General features: G+C 49.4%; 1 protein-coding gene and 1 pseudogene across 1 annotated transcript; both read right to left on the bottom strand.

Moving 5' to 3' along the window:
- Positions 1-755: 755 nt before the first annotated feature.
- On the bottom strand, positions 756-22,917 carry LOC115325794 (G2/mitotic-specific cyclin-A-like). The gene is made up of 8 exons (XM_040211844.2): positions 22,565-22,917; positions 18,763-19,009; positions 17,428-17,552; positions 14,723-14,946; positions 11,754-11,958; positions 9,341-9,454; positions 3,663-3,796; positions 756-804 (listed from the first exon to the last, which is right to left on the bottom strand). The coding sequence occupies exons 1-8, from the start codon at positions 22,781-22,783 to the stop codon at positions 756-758; spliced, it is 1,317 nt and encodes a 438-aa protein (XP_040067778.1). The 5' UTR covers positions 22,784-22,917.
- A 1,314-nt stretch (positions 22,918-24,231) lies between these two features.
- On the bottom strand, positions 24,232-24,912 carry LOC115325766 (annotated as a pseudogene).
- Between the last annotated feature and the right edge of the window lie 330 nt (positions 24,913-25,242).

The raw sequence follows: 25,242 nt of genomic DNA, 5'->3' as shown, positions 1-25,242 counted from the left end.
GATAAATATATCTCCCTTTCATACACATTGTATTGTCTCTGGATGATGCATCCGAATCATATCTGCACTGTACATGAGTATGTTAGAGACCGACCTTGGAAATTAAAAACTGAAGGGGAGGGGCAAGTAAAGGCTGCGAGATGCGCTTTATACACGTTTGCAAGTCCGGCTTCAGGGCGCTGCCATCTTGCTTGGCTGGGGTGCACTCGGACGAGTAATAATCCGATTACGAAGCCTTGCTAAGGCGTCATAATAGGATTATGGCCGCGCCCAAGAGCGCACCCCACTGAGGAAGATGGCGGCGCCCCGAGACCGGACTTGCAAACGTGTATACTTCCTCATTTTGATGCGAACTGCAGACAAGGCTACAAACCACCAAGATCAATCTCAAGCGAGCCAAAAAACATGCGCCATGTTGCTTGAGATGTTGCAGGTCTCCGGTTAGAAAAACTGCAACGCGTTGCATAATTTCTAACACTCTCGTTACTGGGCCTGGCAGCCAAGCCAACAGTTTTGCCTATAGTCCGTCGGAGGAAGAGACAAAGCAAAGAAATATTAGCCCCCCTCCCCCCGCCCCACATAAAAAAATGGCTTTCATTAAAATGCTTGCGACAGCAGTGGCGACATTCATTCTTTTCACAATGGCACAAGACATAAAATTGCACAGTTTGACCATCGGTGTACGTTATTGTCCCACATGCAATTAAAAAACTTCTTCGGGTTGAGCGGCAGTGGCGCTGACGCGGAGTCGTCCGCTAGAAAGGCAGCGTGCACGCAGGCTTCAGATTTGCGACGCAGTGAAACCTGGTGTGGAGGAAAAACAAAAGGCGGTTTGTGAGCGACAAGAACCCTAGCAGCACACTTTGTTCTGCAATTCCTTAGGACATCCAAGGGACGTTCACTGAACTAGGCGCCGAAGTCACAAACCTCGCCCCAATTGAGGTGCACCTCCACTTCCTCGAGGAAGGCGCGAGGGCCGGCGCCGGCCAATCGGGAGGACGAATAGGCGACCTAGGCTGCTTATTCGCCCTCGCGATTGGCCAGCGCCGGCCCTCTCGCTTCCCTCGAGCAAGTGAAGGGGCACCTAGATTGGAGCAAGGTTTGTGCATTCAACGGTAAGCGTGCTAGTACTCGGGAAGGCAGGCAGCACCAAAACGGTGAAGGCCTGAGTAGGGCTCCATATTTTTAAGGCAGAATCTGTTTATACTTTGTTTTAGAACTGCTCCAACTCTCGACTGTTCCACGTAGGTTGAAGTTATATGAACCGTATAGGCCCGTTATTAAAACACAAATGAAAGATTCCTCTCGGATGGGGATGGAACAAGAAACAAACCATTCCCAGCCAGACACCACACCGACTGAGCTACACAGAGCGGGTGAACGGGGCGGCTAAATGCACTGGCACGCTGGCGCCATTAATGAGGCAGCTCCAGAACTGCAATTCACTAGAGCGAAGATTTTGTGCTATTTGCAACGTCAAATGGATGTTACCACCAATGGGAGATGGTCGTTCGTAACACCTCCAAAAGTTTTTCGAGCCAGAAAAGAAAAAAATGATGCACAAATAAAAAAAATGCAACTTTATGCAAACGGCAAGCATTCCGCAGCTACTCAAAGGACGGCACTGGCGTGTTCACTTGTCGCAACAGATCCCGAGAGCTGTCACTCGTCCGTAAGCAGTGCAAGCCAACCTTAACAGCTTGTTTATAAAGCCATATTTACACTAGCTCAGCTGCGCTGACAAAGACCAGACAAAGAATGTGTCCAGCTAGCACACAAAAACTGTGCAGTTGGGCTAGCCCAGGAGAAGTCGTGAAGCCGAGAACATTAACGCGGGCAAACCGCTAAGCTGTACGGACCACCTGCGGACTATAATCATAAACAGGTATGCCATGCATAAAACATTGGTGAAACATACAACACAAGTTTATTCACCCCTCAAAAATGTTTATCGTGGACTGTTTAGACAGCATATTAAGTTTTTTCACCTAGCAAAAAAGGTGTCTGTTGTGGACTGTCAGGCAGGGGATGCATGAGCGATAAAAACAGGCGCTGCACTGCAATTTACATGGCAACTTGCGTGGACGCCGCACCTACGGCAGCGTCCATGCATGTTTTGCTATTGAAACTGCTGCACCTTCATTCCTCATGTGTCCCCTGCTTTAGCCCCATTGAGCGTGCTTCTTACCGAGCACCGGAGCATTGAGGAGAAGCAACACCCGCAGATACAAGCCCCGCAGGTGTTGCTTCTCCGCATGGCACCGATGCTTGGATAGAAACACACTCAACGGGGGCAGTGAGACAAAAAATACTGAATTACACGAAAATGCCGTTAGAATTAAACGGCTTATGAAATTTGATTAAAAAATTGCATTAAACAGAGTGAGACGACCCAAATTTTTACATTTAGTTCAAACTAACCAGAAGTATGGCATATCCGAGTTTAAACTGTTGCGAGCCTACTGTATGTCACTGCACTCTCTCCAAGAGTCCACACTAACGGCGAATTCGGGTGGTCAATCGCCGGCAGTACCGGCAACCAAAAACGTGCCGGCGGTACATCACGTGACCCTCAGCAACCGAACATTAAACGCCAGACGGTGGCAGTTTACTTCGCCGCTTGACCGCAAGGCACCGCTAGCGAGGCTGCTGCTGCCGCATCACCCGTGTCCCAATGGCTTGAACTGGGTCGAGTATTGGCTGCTCAAGTGACTTCACATCACAGACAGGGACAAGTTGACGTGAACACTGGCGCAACTCGGGGCCTGTATTTACGTCAACTTTTTGTCCCTGCCTATTTTTCGGCGCTTGTCTACGACCTTGAACCAACGAACTCAAATTGCCACATAGAGACTTCGGAGTTGTATTGTTCTTTTGCTCAGTTTTTCTCGCTGACCCCTCCCATTTCGGAGGTGACGACACCGGACACAGTCTGGCGCCCTCTCGCCTGGCCGCTCGGGCGGAAAAGCGCCGGAAAGTTTTCGGTGCTTGCCGGAGGAGAACCACCCCGTGAACTGTGCGCACCAGCCAGAAACTGGCAATGCGAACACCATACTTGCCGACCTGTGGACTTTCAAATTCGAAAAACTCCCACAGCCGCGGGGAAGTTGTAAGAGGCAGGCACTTATCCCTGGTGTTTATGCGAAGCGACGTGCAGCTTAATGTCAGCCTTGCGACCGCGCGAAACGCTTACATCACACGTGCACGTGTGACAGAATGCAAACTTCTCTCCCTTCTTGGACGGCACGAAGCACGGGAATTCCAACATGTAGGATTTCAGGAACACCTGAAAGTACCTCTTCTGAGGCTTGGGGTTCGCCATTGGGCTGCAAAGCCAACGCGACTAGGGAAATGCTATGAATATACGTGCAACAAAGACGCCGCTCTGCTTGCCACGAAACTGGCCAAAACAGCGAGGCACAACATGTCGAAACAACGTGCGCCGCCAAACGCATGAACAAAGCCTTTGGGCTTTGGATTGGTTTTGGATCCATGGCCATTGGATAGACAAATAGTAAAAACCACGACACTGCCGCCCAAGATATCAAGTTTTAAATCGATGTTCCCTACATGGTCATTTTTGTCACAGGAGTCTTGACAATGGAATTCGAGGGTTTACAAGGGAGCACAGAACAAAAAGGCATGCAGTGCAGTCGACTCACTTGGAGGACATAAACTTCTCCTGGATGGCCTGCTGTGCTTGTGTGCCAGCATTGCAGAAGCTGCTGTGCAGGCTGTGGATGCACTCCTTGAAGTCCTCCACGTTATAGCCAGAGTAGAGGACCAGGTCCGAGGACTGCACGCAATGAGGAGGAAAAGACATACGGATTGCGGAAGTTAAAGGGGCACTCCTGCGTTTTCTTCATAGTCCCCGATATGCCTCAATAATGACTCAACTCGGAGCATATGTTAACCGTAGCCATCTGTTATTCTTCCATCCCCTCTGCCGCCCCCGCTCAGTTCTTTCCTTCCGAATTGCTCCCCGCAACCCGAGTTCTCTAGAGCCAACGAGCCCTCGCCGTTCAAACCCACCGTCCATTCTTCTTGCCCTCAGTTCTACCCATCGCCCAAATGTAAACACCAGCCAAGTCGACTCTGCTTGCAACCCCCGGCAGCAGACTTCTTCGCCGCAGCTGTAACCTTACCCCTCACTTCATAAACTAGCCTCGCCCTCGCCCGCTGCCATCGCCTCAAAGTACTCGAAGCCCACGTTCTTCTCTTTCCAGTTGCTTCCGCCAGTCACACTGACTCAGACAAACCTTTCTTTTCCGTAATAAACAGTCATCTTAATCTTTAAACTTGTTCTTTCTTCCTGGGGACTACCACCGCCCCCCCACAAAAAACACTGCCGAATTAACCAAATTGTTTGGCCAAAACATTTCCGCCAATTTATTAAATTTACAATGTTGGTCCTCGGTTTTCTTTGAGACTGAAAGTTTCTACTGGCAACAATGAAAAAGTGACGCCAGCGGCAGGTAGGGGTTCATTTTTGGAATGTAGAATAGGTTCCCACTGATTACAAGCAGTTTCATGGCATCGAATAAATGTTCTGGAAGCTGGATCAACCACCCATGCTGCAGCATGAAACAAATGCTTGGCATACTGTACTGCATTTACACGATTGTAGGTCGAGTCGTAGAAACAAAGCATTCCACAGCCGACAAAAATGAACTAACTGCGACATCAAGAACACTTCTGCTCGATTTCAACCGGTTGAACCTGTAGCATTGCGCCATTCTGAACGTTCATTTTATAACTTTACCTCGTTATTATTGCACGAAAAAGTATTATTTATTTCCATTCGCAAACCAGCCTGAATGTTTGGCTGTGAACTGACGCGCCTGTATCACAGGGGTTACGGCACTTGACGCAAGAGCCCCTTCGGAACGACCATGGAACAGCCTCACTCCCCCGCTTTTCGCAAAATGCACGGTCGCATTTCGTTTGATCGAAAGTCGAGGTCATGGAAGCTTGCTGGAAAGCCAAATAAGTTTCTATCGACACTTGTGATCCAGACAGCTTCGGTTTTCGGTGCTCATTTACGGCCCGCATTTCATCCGAATGCGACCGCAAACAGCGCTGCTGGACGCAAGTTGGACCCGTCAAAGCGGGCGGTACTCCAGCAGCGTCTGCAACGGCAGAGGGGCTTAATCATGGCAACAAACTGGGTGGCTTCCGAGGGCCAAAGTCTGGATAGGTCCAGATGCTTTCCGAAATTAGAGGTAGGCTTGCAACGTACGTCGCAGAAGTGCGCGATCGGCTGCTGCCCGTGACGGGCGACGCGATCACAGAGGAAGCGCGGAAGATGCGGTCATTTGCTAAGTGCGAGAGTTTGTAGGATGATACCGACGAATCAGTGTTTAGTAGCAGACAAAGAGTGAGAAGGACAGGGGGCAGCTTCAGTTGTTCCGCCTCCAGCTTTGATAACTCTCCGGCATCTCGTGCGCCTCGCATGTGCCTGAGCGACCAAAGCACGGCAGAAGGCATCGAATGCATGCTGGAGGCAGAGGTTTTGAGAGACGCCCTGCCGTTCTCACATGTTTGCCATAGAATGTGCCTCTAAACTATCAACTTTGTTTTTTGCTGCTGTGGAATTTTTTCAGGGGGGGGGGGGGGGGCACATACAATTGTGTAAATACGGTATTTAGACTCCCTGCTCGTCTGTAATGTGACACTGAAAAGCACAGGTATATTTGAATGTTGTGTTTGACATCACCCTCATTTGCCCATTTCATAATAACTATTCTGACTTTTGCGATACAAAAAAGTATACCAGAGGGAGTAAAGAACCGGCGATTCAAAGAGCTTAGTGAGTTGGGGTGGGTGAAAAAAAAATGTTGTGGGAGTCCCCTTTAAGCACGACAGACTTCAATGGCTTTTAGGCCCAAACTATGGCTCATGAAGGTCTGCAAAAAAAGTCACAAGTGGTCCGCTTGGCCGCTACGCAATCGGTCAAGTCGGCAAGGAACCGCCCACCTAAACTAGAGTGTCAGTAACACAACATGCAAAACAAACACTCGCATTGAACGTCAAAACTAGAACATTAAAAAAGGAGTCTTGCTGTCTGTACAATGAAGAACTAACTACTGTACGAGGGCGGCAGGGTATCTATGCTCTCTGAGGTTCTCATTTACCATGACCTACAAGAGCCGAACCACCTATAACACAATTTTAATGCGAAAGCATTAACTGGACCCATGAAGCGAACCGCAGTCATCAGCATTGAAACCGCGCCAAACGGCACCTTCCCCCTTCCAAATGTCGTATGTAGCAGAAATCTGACGGCCCATTGGCTGGCGCATGTCATAGTTTTTAAGGAACGAGGCTCCCATTGGCTCCAAGGTTCCGAGGGACGCCACCAGAGAACCCCTCTCCATAGTGGCGCAGTGTACGCAGCGGCCCGGCGAGGTGCGGACCTGGCCGCAGAGCCTACTCGGGCAAACTCAAGAAAGGGTGCACGGCCGAGCTGAGCGCAGCCACTTCACGAGAGCGCGTGCTCGGCCGTCGGCAAGCAAAACCTGGCTGTCCACGCCATGACGCCGCAGACGAACTGAGGGAACGGAAGGTCGACATTCAAAAATAGTGCAAAAAAATAGTGCCAACACCTTGAAGGCGGATGGTAAGACTACGGTAAACTCTGACCGTACATTTAATCAAACCAACCTTGGTTATGAACATCTTGCGGCCGATTTATAGAGTAAAAGAATAACTGAATGGGAGTTTGCAGATGATTTCATCCTGGCACGAGTTCTCCTCGAATTGCTCCAGGCATTGCAAGAACACTGTCACCGCCACCGCACTCCACTTTGTTTTGAAGTAGCTGTAAGATGTTTCGCATCTCCGCAGTCGTTGGCGTTTCCTGAGTGCCTCTCCAACGTCACGTCTTGTTTGCCCCAGCCGCACGCAAAGTCTAAGATCGCACCATCTGTTGCAGGACCTACAACGGGAACGTCCGCATCGACAAGTACGAACCAATTAATGTTACCCTCAAGAGCTTTGCAAACGTTTTTTAGGGATGCCGCGAACCTCCCAAAGTTCGAGTTCTAAAGGTTTCGAAATGTTCAAACCACTCTTAGATCCGAATTTGAAAAGTTTGCAACATTATAACTCTGCTAAGGTTCAATGTGTTGAATAATTCGAAAATATTAAGCTTTCTGAAACTTAAAGGGACCATGAAGGCAGTTTCGAAGTTTTATTCGATGATTAAAATGGATGTCATGCACGTCTCAGATACTGTTGGCCAAGTTCTAGCCCGAGCTTAAGTTTGGGTGCCGCACCAATCGAGCAAACAGGCGCGGTAATAATAGCGCCGGGAACGATGCCAGAGACCCCACCGAGGCAGCGGCAAAAAGGTGAACTAAAGTGCGCCGTCGAAGAGTGACGACAACGGGCTCCTCGTCTGGCGATTGGTTCAAACGATAGACGCGCTCTTGGTTTCGATTTTGGTGGTGAGATGTGATGAAAAAAGTTTATTTGAACGTTGAATAATATTTTGAAGTTGTAGTTGGGAATTAATAAGTTTCATACCGTGTATGAAAGCATAATCTGAAGCCATCCCTCCGTTTGTCACTGGTTGAATGCATCCCGCACTGCTACCTCGGGCGCGTAACAAGCATCGAGCAACCATGGACAAAAAAAAAAAAAAAAAACGAGGTACGAGCGCCGGGGGCGGCGGACTTTTGGCTTTGGTTTCGTGTGGCGTCTTGTGTTTGCTTTGCGAACTGGTGTCTCACCAATCATGCAGCGTTTATGTGCAGTAGTAGGTTGCGCGAAAGGTCGGCTAAAGACGTGCGGTCGATCGAGCGACGTTAGTTTGAATAAGCTGCCGACCGATGCAGCAACGCGCAGCATTGCTGCATGTAGTATTCTGAGTTGAGCGGTCGTACGGCTTGAATTCTGAACCAAAGAAGCGCGTGCCCCACACGCAGTGTCGCGTGCTCAGCTCGTGCTAGTATCGCTTTGGAACAGTTGACCCTGAGATTTGGAATAAAGAAGTCGGACAGTAGCCGGTGTCCTTCATCGCCATCGGCGGGGCCCGCGAGGACGCGGGCCCCCGCCGCTACCGGGTCGCCTTCGCGGATGAGCCCAACGTCAACTCCCCGGCATCGACGACGGCTGCAGCAGCGGCTTCCACTCCTTTCCCGACATTGGCAAGGCAAGACATCGCCACCACCGGCATTCAAGGCCATCCACGTAGCCTTGCGCCGGTACACGACAGCACCTCTTGAACCACCACCTCACTACCAACACCGGCCACCTCCGAAAATACAATACTGCATCGGTCGCCAATCCAGAGTTCTGCGTCCTTAGAACGGCGTGAGGTCGCTGAACGGGAGCTCAAACTCTTTTGCGAGCGCGGCGTTGCCGTCCATTTCTTCCAGGTTTTCTTCACAGACCGCCGTGCGCTAGAGCGAACCACGGGAACCACACTGAGTGTGCACTAAATCCTACCGATGCCGACAGTGCTCCATACGTCACTTTTCCTTCCAGAGGCGAAAAAGAGAAGAAATCTGAATGTTTGTTTCGGTTTCGCAAATTTATTTGCAGGTACAGAAATAAGAGTCACAAAGTTCTAGAAAAAATGGTGTGGCATGCCAGGACCCCAATGCTTGCGGAAACACCTTTAAAAAAAAAATTAAATTGCCTTCATGGTCCCTCTAAGAGTCCGAAGATATCAAAATATTTTTATAGATAGTAAGAAAATTTTGAATGTTGAACATTGAATTGAACACTGAAAGGTTTTAAAGTTGAATTTTAAATTCCAACTTTGAATTTCATGGAAATTCAGGCTTTGAAACTGCGGAAATCAAATTCCACGGTTTGAAACTAAGTTTTCATGAATTCATATAAAACAAAACGAGAGATGTGCAACAAATTTTACTGGAAACGTTGCCCATTTTTCTTACGCCGTGAATATACTCCTTCGTTCTTCGTGCTGTGCTACAGACGGTACTACCTCTATTACTCGTTATTTGTCGTAACTTATGAAACACGCGTTGAACTGGTTGGTAGTCTCCCGACACCAGATTAAACCGCCTGGCAAAAAATAAAAGCAATTTTGCGGAGATGCCATTGTCTCTTGAAAGGCCGACGTACAACCTCGGTTTACTGCAGGGAAGAATATCCTCTTAGCTTTCCCCTCTCCTAAGCTGCAAGAAGAGCCAAGTTGGGGCGAGAAAAAAACTGGAGAGCATATAGGAAAGGACAGCAAAAGTGGAAAGCGCGAAGTCGGCCTTTTAAGAGGTGGGGGAGTGTTAGCACCGCTGCTTCTCTAGCCACATCCTCAGTCCCGTTCACCACGAGGAATAAGAACTCTAACCGATTGATAAGTCAGACTCACCCACGGGTATCGGTTGAGTATGTGGTTTGCCAGGCACAAGGACGCACCGGCAACGATGCTGGGCAGGTACTGAAGGTACGGGTCGTCCTCCAGGAACGTCAGCTCGCACAGATACTGGAAGAAATGCCGGGCTATACTCGAGTGGCAACTGGTTTACAAGCACACAGAATGCACTTCCAAACTTGTCATAATTAACACGCTTGATGGAAAGGGTAGATGCCCCTTTAGGCCAGTGTTGTGGACCAAGCACTCTCTGCCCCGCCCAAATTCCAGGGAATTAGTTTATGCCCTTCAACTCCCAGGAGTGGAGACACAGAGCCCATTCTCACTCCTGAAATGACTGAACTGCTACACTCCACCGATTCCTAAACGTCGAAAATGGCTTTTCGCAGCTCCATGGCATTGCCGGCAAAATCTCCATAAAGTCGACGTCATAAAATGCGTAGCAGACAACTGCATAGACCGGCAAAATGCGTCCACAAAGTATTGATGTGGAGAGCACGTTATGCAAAGCACATGCCTCTTGCGGTCCCTTACCGTGCAAGAGCACCCTCGGCGCCATCTGTCGGGCAGCTGTAGAAGTCTTGCGATTTCTGAACATTTCCCATTTTTTATTCACATCATTCTTTTGCTATGCAGAGCGCAAGTTGGTTTGCTTCTTTGCAGGGGTGTCAATAATGTCAGAAAGACGATCTCTTGTTGGCTGATGGAAAAAATAGTGGGTAGACCTGATGGCACTTAGCATAGAGGTCTACCTTTTTTCAATCAAAGCCAATCAGAGCCCGGCGTCGTTCTGACGTCACCGCAGATGCAAAAAGCAGACTTTCTTGAAAACCTTTCTATTCTGAGAGAACGCCCACCCCCGAGAAATCGCCCGTTTTTCTGGCCAAATATCTGCAACATAAAAATTCCAAAACACCGCCCACCCCCCGATTCCCGTCGAACGCAATGTCCGATGGGAATCGCATCAACCGCGCAATTTGCTGCACCAGCGAGGTTATAGCGGTTTATAGTTTGTGTGCGAGTTTATAACGGGTTCCCGCGTCTGCGATCTGCGCATATGATATCAGCTCCTGCCTTTTTGTCCTTGATCTGCTATATCGGTTCCCGTGACAGACAGGCTTGTAGCGGGTTCCCCGGGTTTATCGCACCATAAAACTTCCATCTGCTACGTCCGTGATTTGCGGTATTCGTTCCCTTGAGAGTTCTCGGCAGATTTCCGCGGGTCCTTAACACCGTGAAACGCGAATCTGCTGCGTCCACAACCTGCGGCATCATTTCCCGGGACACAGGAGTTTGTAGCGAATTCCTGCGAGTTTATCGCATTGAAACACTCGAATTCGCAGTGTTCACGATCTGCCTTACCAGTTCCCGCATCACGTGGTTTGTAGCCAGTTTTTGATAAAGTTTTGCTATGGCGTCCCCAAAGATACGCCCCCCTGTTTTTCCTCATTTATCTCTTCATTTTCGGTGGGCGTTTTTTCGGAACTTTACGATAATGTCATAAACAGGCGCAAATACTGAAAAACCTTCACTGTAGCGAAATGCAGTTCCGAAGTTGTCTCATAGATTGTGCCAGTATTTTCTTTCGTCTTAAAGGGGCACTCCCGTGCTTTTCGCAGACGCTCGTTTTTAATGAGCCTATTGTTCATTGGCCTTGATCAATAAAAATGACCAGTTCTAGATGGCAAGATGTCGTAGTAAACTAACAGCAAAAAATACACGACTACTTCCTCTTCGGGGAGTGGGGAGGGAGGGGCATCTTCCGGTCTCCACCCCCTCCATAAAATTGGACCAATGAAAAGAGGGAGTTGCGTGAAATCACAAATATCTGTAATATTGCTCTTTAAGTGCATCAAGCATTATATTTCGACAAGAAATAAATATCTGGGTGCCCGATCGGGGTGACGTGGTTTATGGGCCACATTGGCAAAACGAGCTGCAAGGAGGTGACATAAGCGTCGATCGTCTGCAAACATCTCCGCCTTTCCTCCTCGCCGCCAGCAAACACAGCACGCTTGCAACCGATCATCACAGGAGCTGTCCGCCATTAAATTGTAAACGCTCCCCATGGTTTAAGATGGATCCTCTCTTCAATCCAGGCTCTAGTGAAAATGCCAACTGAAGGCGCCCCCACTGTCTGCTTTTAGCGCGCAGAAACAAGTGTGTGTCAGAATCTTCGGTTCGATTTTTAATACAGAAATCTGCCACCTACGAGCGTAATTTCAGGTCTTTTTAGGATGACTTGAGCCTGCAGATTGAGTCGTCGTCATAAACAGACAATCTTAGAACCCATTCAGTTCCCCTTTAGGATATCGCGCAAGGTCGTAATGCATCAAGTCGCAAGCGGTCGCAAGAGTGCGCACCGGCCTTTGGTGACAAAGGCGGCACCTAATCAAAGAAAGCCTCTCACGTGAGCCAGGTGCTTGACGGTGTCCGGGGCCTTGCCGACTTCTGCGAAGCGGAGCAGGAAGTAGTAGATGGTGGGGGCCGCCATGTCGAACGAGAGCACCTTGAGCACCAGCTGTTCCATCCGGAGCACCTGCTGCTTCGTGTACGTGTCGTCCGTGATGAAGACAAATTCCGACACCTCCGGCGGGTAGATCTCCTCAAACTTCCTGCAGCGCTCGCGTCAGACGCACCAATTGGTCTACAGACAACTGTCACATTTACTAAGGGTAAGAGAGAAACGAGAGCGGTCTTCTGGCCGTACGAGCTGGTCTTGCCAAAACTGCTCGTTCAGAAGAGCGTTCGTAAGCCACCGGTTGGCGACACCCAAACACAATAAATGGTGTCAACTCTGCTAAGGGTTTGTCGAATGCAGCTCATCTAGGAGGAGGCACCGAATAAGTCACGAATGGCTTAAAGGCACCTCCACACGACTGACGCTATTTGCGCCTCGTTAAGACTGCTTGCGTCGAGCTGTTGCTATGGTGACCCCTACGAGGAGCCAATGGGGAGCAGCTGTGCTGCTCAACGCAGCGCAGTTGATGCAAATGCGTGGGCAAGCCTTAACGCTTCGAGTGCCACGCCCGAATAGAGCAGGGGGCGCTTCCATATGGTGTCTGTGTTTGCTGCCTGCCCACCCAACCGGGCAGTCTTTTTTTTTTTTCAACGTGTAGCAGCATGCAAGGGCAAGCGATGAAAACAATCTTTTATTGTGTAGTGTCACTTTTTGTGGGCGGATAATTTCTTTTCTTTAAGCAACTTCCGTTTCGGTATCGTCCTCTTGCGTTGTTACAGAACGGTAGATCTGTAGGTCAACCTCGCACTTCAAAGAGGACGCCGAGATCTAGAAATTGCCGACAAACTATATTCGACGACTCCGAGATTGCATCTTAACGAGTTCATTTATGATAGTGATAAAGGGTTCCTCTGACACTCGAGCATATTACTTATTACCATTTGTGATAAGAGCAGATATCGAGTGAAGGGAATAGTACTAAATAAGGCTCTAGTCAGAGTAGGTTTATCGCATAATGGGTATGATTAAAAAGTGAATCGTAGTGCCACACTCAGCTGGAATAAATCCTCTCTCCCTTTTATACTAGGTAGTTTGTTTAGCCTGTAAATATAATTTATTTAAAATACAAGCAAGAAACGGCATATCCACTAACACGTCTACCAAGAGAAATCTGTCCCGCAAGTTTAATGAACCTACCAAACTAGAGACATATCCTAAACTGCAAAGACAACCACCCAAAAATATTATAAAAGCCTACACTTGAGCTTTAAAAGTGACACTGCTCTTAGCGGCATAGGAATCGGAATTGATCAGTTTGCTGCTCTTTCGATCTACAGCTGCATGGGAACTACCGTGCCTATTGTATTTATTCGAATGCATATACTATAAACGATTAATTTATCGCGGGCTCAATATTTCGCGATTTAGGTCAAAGCTGAAGTTTTGGAATATTTCGCGGGTTTCAAGATTCGTGACGCGGTGGGATGATCTCAATATAGATTCCAATGTGTGTTTACATTTTACCGGAATTGTTTGCGGGACCCGATTTTCGCGAATTGTAAGCGATTCGCCAAAATGAGGTTTTTGCAAAAATTAAGCTGTTTACAGGGGTGGCCAGGCTGGCCCGGCCTAAAAGCTGCAAACAAAACCACGAAACTTCCAAGAGCCGTGGGGGGGCACACCTTTTGTTGAGAGCAATAAACGAAACTCCAACTACTTTCAATCTATCCCTGTCAAAAGCCGACAAGACTACGAAACCGCAATCTGTCTTTCGATATAAAGCTCGTTCTGTTTCTGTCTCTGGGAAGTGTGTGTGTCTGTATATGTGTGTGTGTGTGTGTGGGGGGGGGGGTGTAGGAGAGGGAGCCGCGAGTCGCATTTTAACATGCGAAGAGCCGCTTGTGGCTCGCGAGCCGTAGCTTGGCCACCCCTGGCATATACCCTTGTTTTTTCTCCCTTCTCTGCTTTTTTTTTTAAGAGATTAATTTGCAATAAGGACAAAGCTCAACCTGTAATAAATCGGAGCATAATTTGCATGCCCATCGAGTTAGGCCAGGCGCTGCCCCACAACAGCCGCTGCTCGTAGCACTCTGGTGCAAAGCGGTGAAGCTCGACGTGCGCACACTGATGACAGGCAGTGAAGGCTGACGCAAGCGGTGCAAGTGCCACGGCACGGAGGCATGTGGCACACACGATAACCGGGCGCTCTTATCAGGAGTACGAGTAGCTGCAATCAACGATCTTAGTATTTTGCAAACAGGCTTCTCAAGACTGTCTCCGAAATCGACTGGAAATTTAGACGTCGGCGATTAACCAGCCAGTGCATCAAGCGGCCAGAGCGGTCGATGCCCAGCATCAACGGCTCTGCCCAGTTGAATTGCCGTTTCAAAGCGCGACATTGTGGCGTTCATCATCTCCTTGTACCTGTGCTTTCATCGGCCAAACCAGTTAACGCAATCAATAGCCCCGTGCCTTGCACTTGTAATACGAGTGTTTTTGATTGCGGGTGTTCGAGCCTTCGCCAGTGCTCTGACATAAGACGAGGCAAACTATACGGTGTGTAGAGACGCCGTGAAACTCATTTGTAAAATTTATTTTCCTCTACTTCCTCAAATATTAAAGTCGACCAATAATAAAACATCAACATTTTCCTGATTTAGGCCCATCTAGGCACATGTGAGGCACAATTCTTAGCAAAAATGGCATTCTGGCACAAGAAGTACCAGGATTCATAGTTCAGTTTGGCGCAGCACTTCCATCACGGATGCTTGGGGCACATAAATTGGCCTTGTGCCATAAAAAGCTGCCCTAACCATAAAAAAAGAAAGAACCTGCGTCAGTGTTGGGTGTACTCAAGATCGGAGCACGAGCGTGACGTCACCCCCTTCGCTCTCACGCTCCACGAAGAGTCCACTCACGCAGCGATGTAAAGGGCGGCTGTGCCGACGAGCTGCAGCTTGTTGCGGATCACCGACATGGCGGAGAGGAAGCGGTCCACATAGGAGACGCCGAGGAAGAGAGTCTCCGGGTGCAGGCGATACTCCTCGGCAACCTCCACCAGCCAGTCGACGAGGATGGCGCGCATCGAGGACGTGATGTCCGGCTGCTTGCTCATGTAGGTCGGCTTCGGGGTCAGCTTCTCCTTCGCGCACCCGGGGAGAGAAGAGGAAAGCCGTGAGAGACTCGCGTGAGAAGGCGTGCTTGAGGTCCTGCACCCTTTGCCGTTCTCGTACAGTGCCGCAACATTTTATATTTTTTCAACAACTTACGAGACATTGAAAATGACGGCTCAGAGTTCGGACACTTTCAAGGACTTGTGGGAACCCTGCACGATGGGCAGTTTCGTTCAATTGCTCAAACTCGTCGTTGACGGTTAAGCAAGGTTTCGTCTGAAGTTGCGGAGCAGCTTAAGCGATTCCGCGACTGAGCGAGACGAATTTGCTGGAGCCTCTCGACGCCGTACCCAAGGTTCGCGAAGTCCCAATGCGAGTGGTAGCTATAGTCAACTGCTCTTATGCTATGCGAAACAATCGGGGAATGCGGTGTCACAAGTCTGGGTTCCCAAACTGCCTTTCTGGGGGACGTAGGGGGTTCCTCCAAGACTCTCCAAACTCTCAAATTTCCTCGAACGTCCCCACCCCAGAGTGAAGCGTTTCCTCGGTTTAAGTGCCATTTTAGCAGATCTAAGCCTTCTGCCAATGCTTAACTACAAGCCATACACTTTCTGCACATCTTGTGAGCAACGGGGGCTCCTTAACCTCCTCACTGGGGCATCTAAAAAAAACCTGTTACTTTATCAGTCTGACATTTTTTGTAGAATAAATGTCCAGTTTTAAATAAACCTCTGGGCAAGCCCACTGGTGCAAGTGCAAGCAGACAAGTTAATGTCGTGATGTAGGCGAGTTGGTTCATGGTAACGGAAATAAACAGCGCGCAAAAAATACACAGGACGAAAGGAAGGTGTGAACGACACAAGCGCTGACTCAGCGCTTGTGTCGTTCACACCTTCCTTTCGTCCTGTGTATTTTTTGCGCGCTGTTTATTTCCAGACAAGTTAGTCTTGGTGCCAGAGTTTCGAGAGGCAAGAATTAGGGTTCCACCAAGACTAGTTTTCAGCCGGAGTCGTGAGCAATCTGTGCTGCACCAGACGCTCATTGCTTGCAGTCACTCGGAGAAAGGGAAGCACAATTTCCCCGACCGATGACGATCGAGGTGGAGAATCCCCGGCTTTTACGGAATCACTGAATTCTCCCGACAACTCACGGCTTCCACTGTTCCCAGGTTGGTAGATGACCAGTTTACTGCATCAATCTCCAGATTGGGGTTTCCTCGAGTGTGGAATGTTCCCTGGGGCGGTTCGCTGGTGAATGCAGGTATTTCTCCCAGCGAGATTTTCTGGCGACGTGATTGGCTCAGAACGGAAAGTACCTGTACTCCATGTCACTAGTTGTGTGCAGTGCAGACGAAGGCAACGCCAGGCAAAGAGAGAAAGGGCGAGGACTAGGAAGGTGAGGGGAAAAAGGCAGAGCGCTACGAACCTTGGAGAGGAAAGGAGGTTTCTCTCCTCGTCCCCAGCCTTCCTAGTGCTTGCCCCTTCTCAACTGGCGCTGCCTTTGCCTGAACCGCATGACACTAGTAACACAGGCAATAGCGTTCCAGACGATATCCCTCGTCAGACCCTTGCCGATTTTTTTTTACTCTCACGCCAAGACTCATTCCCAGAGATAACTTCACATGCCACTCCTAAAGCAGACAAACGCTGTTAGTCTCGCATTTCAAGCCTGTTCATCTTCTCGCCCGTGCAAAAGCGCAAAGGTGGGGACAGAATTGTGGCAAAAGGGCGCTTGTGCTACGTCTTCCCTTCTGTCCATGTCTCGTGGCACTTCTGTCAAAAGGAACGACATACCAACTAGCCCATCTCTCACTATTGATACTATTTATGGCAGCCCTTTGCCAATCTCAGTCACCCATGCTGCGCTGCAGAGTCGAGGCTGGCGCATCTCCCACAGTGCTCGCACACCGTGAAAGCCATTCGCTCGAGAGCTGTATCGTCTAAAGAAAAAAAAAGAAAAAAACAGAAATCAAATAAAGGAAGACGAAAGTCGTACAGCTAAATTGGCGTTCCTTCATCTTACATTCAACTACACCTCATTTACGTTTACGTGTCTAAACGGTCTCCTTCGTATGAGAGCGTGTGAAAACGAGATGCAAGACAAAGCCAAGCACTCTCGCAGCAGTGCCGAGCTGTAGCACAACACAAGAGACCCAGCCTCGACAACGTAGCAGAAAACAGTAGACGTCGAGTTTTTTTTGTAGGTACTTCGTCCCCACGAAGCCGGTCATGCGACAGTAGAACCACCGGCAGAGATACCCAGATTCACTAGCAAACCGACCCTGGTGGAGAAAGTGACCCGTTCGGCGGCTCTACCACGCCAGCCACGGTGAAGCCGTTCCAAAACGAAGCAGCGGCACCGTCCCGCAAGGCCGCAGTCACACTGCCCGCACAACGTACAAGAGGTATGGTGCGTGCATGGAGCGAGTCTACTTCATACATCTGTATGCTTCCAACACGTCCTTTTGCAAGACGTATCAGCAGCGGCGTGAACAAAAGAAACCCACCCACCTCCTGCTGCCTGAGGTGGGTGTAGATGTCCTGGGCGTACTCCGAGCTGGCCTCCAGGTCCCGGATCTCCATGTAGGACATAGGCTCCAGGGTGTGCAGGGACGCGTCCCGGACCATGGGGGAGTCTGGGTCCAGGGTCGGCAGGGTTCCCCGGTTGGAGAGAGAGGGGAAGACGGTGGGGGGTCCGCTCGTCGGTGCAACCAAAGTGCCGCCCCCAATACGTTTTGACAGAAGCGCCCGGCCTCCTGTTCCGCCCACGCATTACACCATCTCCAGAGCGGCGACGATGCGAGTCGAAGGAGCCGTCGAGTAAAGGTCGATTCGGGCATTTGAATTTCAGTGTGACCAACTACGCCGCGACTCCTCGAGTAAGCCTCGCGTGCCCCAGTCTGTCGCACTCTATGCAAATGTTCGAACAGGTGTGCATCAGGTAGGAGGCTCTCTGGCACTTGTCAATCCGTAAAAACTGCACACGTGAGGTAACAAGGCTGTTTTTACTTTAAAGGTGCACTGAAGACGTTTCTGAGATCGTCTGATTTCAGGGGTGGATTCAGAGGGGGGGGGGGGTCCGGATGCCCTGACCCGCCCCCCCCCCCCCCTTGATTTCTGAATATGTAAAATTTATGGCGTGAAACGAGGAAAAGGGGGTTCCAAAACATATGGTACGCTGACCAACGCCTGACTCCCCCTCAGGAAATTCCTGCATCCGCCCGTCTGTTCTTGTTGGTAACTGATTGTACAGGATCTTAGCACCACAAAAATTAAAAAGTTGGCTCGTGCGACGTCCATTTTCCTACTAAAAAGGTGATTGAAGTTAGTGATATGCCCCTTTCTGAGCGGAAAACTCTGGAGCACAGAATCCAGCGGAGGCGTGACAACGGGCACAGGGCCTGGCTGACACTCGCTCATCGTCACGCGGCTGCCTCCGCTGGATTCCGTGTTCCAGAGTTTTACACTCAGAAAGGGGCATCTCACTAACTTCAATCACATTTTTAGTAGAAAAATGGACGTCGACCGAGCACAATTTTTAATTTCTCTGGTGCTACGATCCCGTAGTATGAGTTGTCACCAGGAACATACGATCTCAGGAACGTCTTTAGGGCAGCTTTAAGTACGGAAGCTCCCTATGACATGAGCCAATGGGGCTAACCACAGCGCAATAAGTGAAACTATGTGAAACGATGTGAAACGATGTGAAACGATGTGAAACGATGTGAAACGATGTGAAACGATGTGAAACGATGTGAAACGATGTGAAACGATGTGTAGGAGTTGTGCGAAAAGCCGCAACGCCGACGGACGGTCCGCTGGTATGCGACGCGGCGGCAGACTCACCCGTGGCCTCGCACTCCATCCCACAGTCTGGAGAGTCTGAGCAGACATCGCCGGACGCCCCCCGATCATCGGAATGCAGAGCCTTCTTGTCGTACTCGTCAAAAGCAACGGCGGGGACAGCCGCTTTGACGTCGACTTGCGACCCCCGTGCGCCAGACGACTCTGCGTAGATCTCCAAGCTCGGTGGAGCAGGGCACAAACTGGATCCTCTGCAGCTCAGTCTGGCCGACCGCCGGGCGTTCGATTGCTGCGTTCGAACGTCGTTGACACCGTCGATTCAATCGATCGACAAAGCGACCGAAGAAGGGCACCGTATACCCCGGACTGGAGTCGCTTTAGAGCCACTCGGAGAGTCAGGCGTCCTTCGTTAATCCGGAACGCATTTTAAAAGAGGCAGAGTAGAGATTGGTGCAGCCGTTCCGGAACGGTGGCTAACTTTCCTGGGCTACCGTTCCGCCACGTTTGGTGGGGGTGCCGCGGGGGATCACCTGGGCATGCGACTTCTCGGTGTCTCGCAACACGGAATGGGTGTAGTCGTGTCGTAAACAATCAAAAGCTCCAGTTGTCCCGACTCCAGCGCGACTGCCTTACCTTCGACAACTCGTACACCTGCAGCACGCGTGCACAGCCACGCAGAAGGCATGAAGCACGTGTTTGAGGACTGGCAATTCAAAGACGCCGTTTTATATCTGCCAGCGACTGGAGCGACGTTGGGGATTGAGTCGCGGTGCAATGTTGCACAACGACTCGACTTCTCCACGTGGTGCTGCCCAGATTCACATATGTATTACTAAGGCATTCTGTGTACGGGATGTCTGGGCGGCAGATCAGAGAAGCTCCTTAATTATTGCAAGGAGCAGAGAGCAGAGACAAGGAGGTTGGCTGCCAAGGAGGTTATAAGTACTAGGAGGGGGCACGTTGCAATATTGGTGGAGCCTAGTGATAAAAAGTTTAAACGATGTTGTGGGCAGTGTGATCGTAGATCTCTCTGGCAATTGGTGCGCGTGGTTTATCACGTGTGAGATGGACGGTTGATTGTAGAAAGACTCCTTGCATGCTTGTGCGCGCTCCGTCCAGTAAGTTTTGTCAAATTCTAGACGAAGGCTAGCTACGGTCACGTGATCATGTTGGGCTGATAAGTGAGGAGAGTAAGTAGGAAAGTGAAGAAAGAGGCGTCAAGGGAGCATGGCTTGTGGAGGCTACGCGGTCATGCCCTCTCCTACCCTTCTATCCTCCTTGTTGGCTGCTCTTAGGGAGCAGCCATCGGGTTTAGACACTCAGCACGGGCATCGCGAGAGCGACCATGTTTCAAGAGCAGCAAAACACGTGCATCTCAACACCATCGGTGGTTTCAAAATGCCCGCATTGCGCCATTGGAATAGGCAAACTTTGTCAGAGAACAAAGACCCAACCTCCCACGGACTGTAGACTACTCAACACTAGCCCTAGAAAACCTTTTCATTTATTTAACACTCAAATGCCCACATGCACCTTATGAACAGTCAGAAATCGCAGGTTGTTTAGAGTGTTGAAATATTTTGCTTAACCCCCCTTTCCCCACCGGATTTAAAGGTGCACTAGAGACGTTTCTGAGATTGTCTGTTCTCGATGATAACTCCTACGAGAACTTAGCATCCCAAAAATCGAAAAATTATGCTCGTGGAAAGTCCATTTCCCTACTAAAAATGTTATCGAAGTTCGTGCCACCTCTCTTTCTGAGCAGAACAATGTGGAGCACAAAATTCAGCAGAGGCGCCAGCCAATCGCATACAAATGCGCCGCCAGCACCTCCGCTGAACTCTGTGCTCCAGATTTTGCCGCTCAGAAAGGGGCGTGGCACAAACTTCGATCACATTTTCAGCAGGGAAATTGACGTCGCACAAGCATAATTTCCCAATTCTTGGGATACCAAGTTCTCGTAGAAGGAGTTATCACCAAGAACAGACAATCTCGGAAACGCCTTTCATGCTTCTTGAGGATGGTGGCCAATGACAGCCTTTAAGGTTTCTTATCTAACGAAATCTAAAGCTAAATTTTTCCTGCTGAATCCGACGCCATGGTATACAGTACTTTTGCCAAACTCAGTGGCTCTAAACTGCACCAGCTACATTTGCTAACTAGTCTTTTTTTACTGTTCGTGTTTGGCACGTGAGAACTCTAACCAAGCCAGAAGTGGTATCATTTTGACATTGAGGAAACTACTCTATTTCTAGTTGATGTAATCATAATACTCACATGCAGTCTTCTGCAGCATTAGGTTAACAAGGTCACATAGCAATAGAAAGAAAGGGGGGGAGGGGGGGGAGGGGATACTAGGGGCAGGAAACTTCTTCAAGCTCTCAGTTTCTTGCCAAGGGAGAAACTCAGTTCCTCCCTTTAAATGAGAGCACAACGTCGCATTTGTACCAGAATTCAAAAAGAGGCCAGGTGAGCTGCAAGGTTCTTTACCTCACAAACTGGGCAATGTCGATAGATAAACTGCTTGAGAAGCTGCATGAGCTGTTGTATGTATGTCTTAAACCAGAAAAAAGAAAAGACAAAGTTTAATAAACGGTCGACTTAGAAAACCACTCATTCCAATGTCACAGATATCAGCGAAAATCACTATGACCGGAAAGCTGACGATTGTTCAAATTTTGCATTGCCAAAAGGTATGAGTTTACGAAAACTAGCATGGAAGTGTTAGTACAATGGAAAGGCAGTTCGCACCAAACACTACCGGCATGTAAATGATGCATGTACAGTGCTAATCACACTTGTCTATAACGCGCGAGCGTGCGGCTTTCTCCGGGGAGCGCTAGACTGGTGGCATTCGCGGAAACTAAGCTAGTCACGTGGCGCAACATGGAACGGCCCGCTCGAGGGGTGTCCTGCCCACTCTATCAGCTGGCGGCGAACACGGAAGGATGCTCACACGCTTTTTACTATCATTGCTCGAACAATAAACAAACTGAAGCATGAAGGCATATCAACGATGTCATAAAAAAAAAAAAAAAAAAAAAGAAAAACATCATCAAGCACTCTACTTTTATCGCTTATCAAGCGATCGAGTGGGCAGGATACGCCTCGAGCGGGCCGTTCCATGTTGCGCCACGTGCCTAGCTTAGCTTCCGCGAATGCCAGCAGTCTAGCGCTCCCCGGAGAAAGATGCACGCTCGCGCGTTAGAGACGAGTATGATTAGCACTGTACTTGAAAATTCCCATAGCTTTTAAAATATACATTCTCACAATAAAATACTGAGATTCTGGCGTCGAGCACTAACGTTCGGAAAAGTCGATCCAGGCTGGATATGTAAGCACACTTGCTGCGTCGACCTAGCATGTTCACCCCTGCAGCAATCAAGACTACCCGAGATATTTTATCCAGTTCACAGAGTAGCATAACTGTTAACAAATTTACTCGGTAAGAAAAACAAAAATCTACGAAATCTTTTTGAAACCGCATGTAAGGCACACAACCAAACTAGCGAAACGAGGATGCTTAATAAATGTTGCGAAGATGATCCGGAGTTACCGCGAAAAACACAAGCAGAATTACAGCAAACCGAAGCTCTCACGACAAAGATCCCAGGTCCAAGACGCCCCCAAAATCTCGCGAACAACAGAGAAGCGACGAACAACACGTTAGGTTTACAAATGGTTCAATACAACGTAATGAACAGGCATATTCATGCACGGGAAGATCTATGAACAAGGACAACATAAAACATAAAAGAAATGAGCAAGGTTCTCCGGAAACCATTAAAAAAAACGGGGGGGCGTCAACGACTGGAACAAAGCGACAATGCATGAAAAGACGCACCTGTCGAACCAAATCACGCTTCGTGGGCCTGGCCTGCTTGCCACCGCCCACCTCCAAATTGGGCTGCAAATTGGTCAGCGCCGGACTCTTGGTCAAAGCCTGGGTCTGCATCTTGCTGTCGGGGTTCTCGGACCTCTTGGAAGGGGCAGCCCCGAAGGGTCTGGAGTTTTCGTCGCCGGCGTCGACAACGGACGCAACGTGAGCTTGACGCCTGGCCATGTTTAAAAAAAAAAAAAAAACGGTCGGCTCGCTTCTTGCGTTCACGGGCAGAAAGAAAGACGGGTCAGTTTGAAAATCTCGCGTCTCTCGGTGTGGTTCCGACTCACGGCTGCATGGGGGCTCCTTTCGGTGACCTTCGTGACTGACCAGAGCCGGTGTGCGGTCTTCGTATTGACGTCCGAATGTGGATTTGTTTCCCACAACCGAGCCAACCGCGCTATCAGAACCCAACTGAAAGAAATGCAGCGATGCTGCTGAGTCAAAAAGCGCTAAATTCCCCGTGACGGGTTGGTTCCGCACAAACGGGCCAACGAAATGCGCCGGTTCGGGTCACGTGAGGCCACGTGTGAAGCCCATACGTCGCTTATTTTTATGTTTTTTGATCGCGCAAGTTTGCGCGACCGCGCGCGCCTTCGCGATCACGGCGCCACCAGCGCCACTTCGAACCTTTATTTGGAAACACAAAATCTGGTCCAAAAATAATAGATATTTGGTGTGCGCTGTGCTGAAAAATTTAAAAATGAATCATTTTTTTTATAATTATTAATCGCTGTTTCTCTGCGGCGTCCCAATGAGCTTCAAGCAAGTCATAAATAACGATTTAATATCTAGTTTATTATGAAGAAAGCTATACGCACTCTGGAGTGGATTTCGGTCGAAGTGGCTATACCCACTCCGCTAAACTCGTATAAAACGAAGGGCCACAACGTTTTTTCTAAGCGATGGCGTAGCCTAGAGGTTAAGGAGTCCGCTTTGTACGCAAGCGGACTCGATCCGCAATGGGTTCGATCCGCCATGAGCATATTTTTTTTTCTCAAAACATTTTGTTTCGTCGAGGCATTGACGATATTTACATTTCTTTTTTGCGATGATGTTGTCGACGAAACTTCGCAGAACTAAATGGAATGGGTCTCCCTTTTCGGAGGTGCGATCGGGGACAGCGGGGCTTGGGTTGCCGGCTGGACTCCGCGAAGCGGCGTATACTGCTTAAGTTTTGTAATTAGCAGCCGATACCGTCGCCGCGAAGCGGCGTGAACGCAGGCGGGGGGCTGTGTTAACGAGCCCCCAGCGATACACGCGCCGTTCGAAAAGGGTGGCCCGAGCGGCATGAGCGCTGCGCGGAGTGCGTATACCCATTTCGTCCAAAATGCACTCCGGAGTGCGTATAGCTTTACTCGTTTATTATAGCCGAAAAATCCCCTCAGAAGAATAGGAGTACGGAACCCGTACACGTTCACAAAGTGTGTAGCTATTTGTTTGACGCCCTTATCGAATATAATATTGATCCTTAAATATGGGCACATGCTTTCATTGCCCGTCGTCCGCGACGCAAAATCACAGTAGGAAAATCTGCGCAGCGTCGGGTTCTCAACGTTGACAATTATTGGGCAAAACAACACTACACAACAAAGCAACAACACACGACTTTCAAATTCGCCATCGCCAAATCACTTTTTCATAAAGAACTTCCAGTACACGATGCCACCGAAGTTGATAATTTTCATGATGATGATCAAAATCAAAATGAGTTTTTTGGTGATCACGCGTTTGTACATGGTGCGCAGTATCTTGCGACTCGTCGTCAATTTCTGATCGGTCTCTTCGAGCCGCTCTTTGGTCCGTACTAGAGACTCGCGCTGCGTGCGCAGCTCTTCGGCCACGGCAACCCCGACTTGATCGGTCTCGGCAGCGACTTGAAACGTTCGCGCGAGGGTATCGGTGGTCCTGCCCAAGGTTTCGTTCATCTAAAGCAGCCGACTGCGCTGAGGATCGTTCCCAAAGTCACCGATGACGGTTGAAGGGCTCAGGAGTTCCTGCCTCGCGCCACTGGCGTTGATGCTAGTCGCCAGTGTGACAACCGACTTGTTGACGTCGTCGAGTTCAGCCCGCTACTTGGGGGTCTTGGCGTTCATCTTGATACGGTACGGGTTGGGCGCCGAGTGGGCTTCGTTCCGGAGTTCTTGGAGGACGTCATTGGCCTGGTCCAGTTTACGCTGTACTTCGTGTAGGTGGGTCTTTTTGCTGTCGCCGGTTTGAAGGCGATTGCTGGTCCCGTCCAACTTGCGCTTGATGTCGTCGAGGAGGGCCCGGAGGTCCTCTTCGAGGTCTTCGAACTTCTCGGACGACATGCCGTGATGCATCGCTGAGAAGTCCAGCGGAAAGCCGGTGGCGTTTACGGACGTGAAGAATGGCGAAAAACGGCTCCAAGACGCAAACGTGACACGAAACACACCCTGCCGTAAAAGATCGCAGAAACCAGCGACAAGAGCAGTGATATGGACGCGCTCGAGAACACAAGTTTTTCCGTCTCATTTTAACAGTGACGTCATTTAGTATCGAATGTTACGGGTTGCGCTGGTTAATTTATTTCTAATATAAAGGATATAAACCGACCGAAAGAAGCAAACATTGCAATGATCAGCTGATGTGAACAATAATTTTCTCTTTTATACCGTTAA

This window comes from Ixodes scapularis, unplaced genomic scaffold (genome assembly GCF_016920785.2).
Source record: "Ixodes scapularis isolate PalLabHiFi unplaced genomic scaffold, ASM1692078v2 PGA_scaffold13__105_contigs__length_92229423, whole genome shotgun sequence".
In the NCBI taxonomy this organism is placed as follows: Eukaryota; Metazoa; Arthropoda; class Arachnida; order Ixodida; family Ixodidae; genus Ixodes; species Ixodes scapularis.
The sequence above is the reverse complement of the archived record's forward strand: the minus strand, read 5'-3'. Positions and strand labels throughout refer to the sequence as shown.

Excerpts from the sequence above, each read along its gene's own strand:
- LOC115325794 (XM_040211844.2), bottom strand. The coding sequence starts at position 22,783 with ATGGCCAGGCGTCAAGCTCACGTTGCGTCCGTTGTCGACGCCGGCGAC. Across the intron at positions 14,947-17,427 it reads CCCACCTCAGGCAGCAGGAG|GAGAAGCTGACCCCGAAGCC; the intron begins GTGGGTGGGTTT and ends GGGTGCGCGAAG. Across the intron at positions 11,959-14,722 it reads GCCGCCCTTTACATCGCTGC|GAAGTTTGAGGAGATCTACC; the intron begins GTGAGTGGACTC and ends CGAGCGCTGCAG.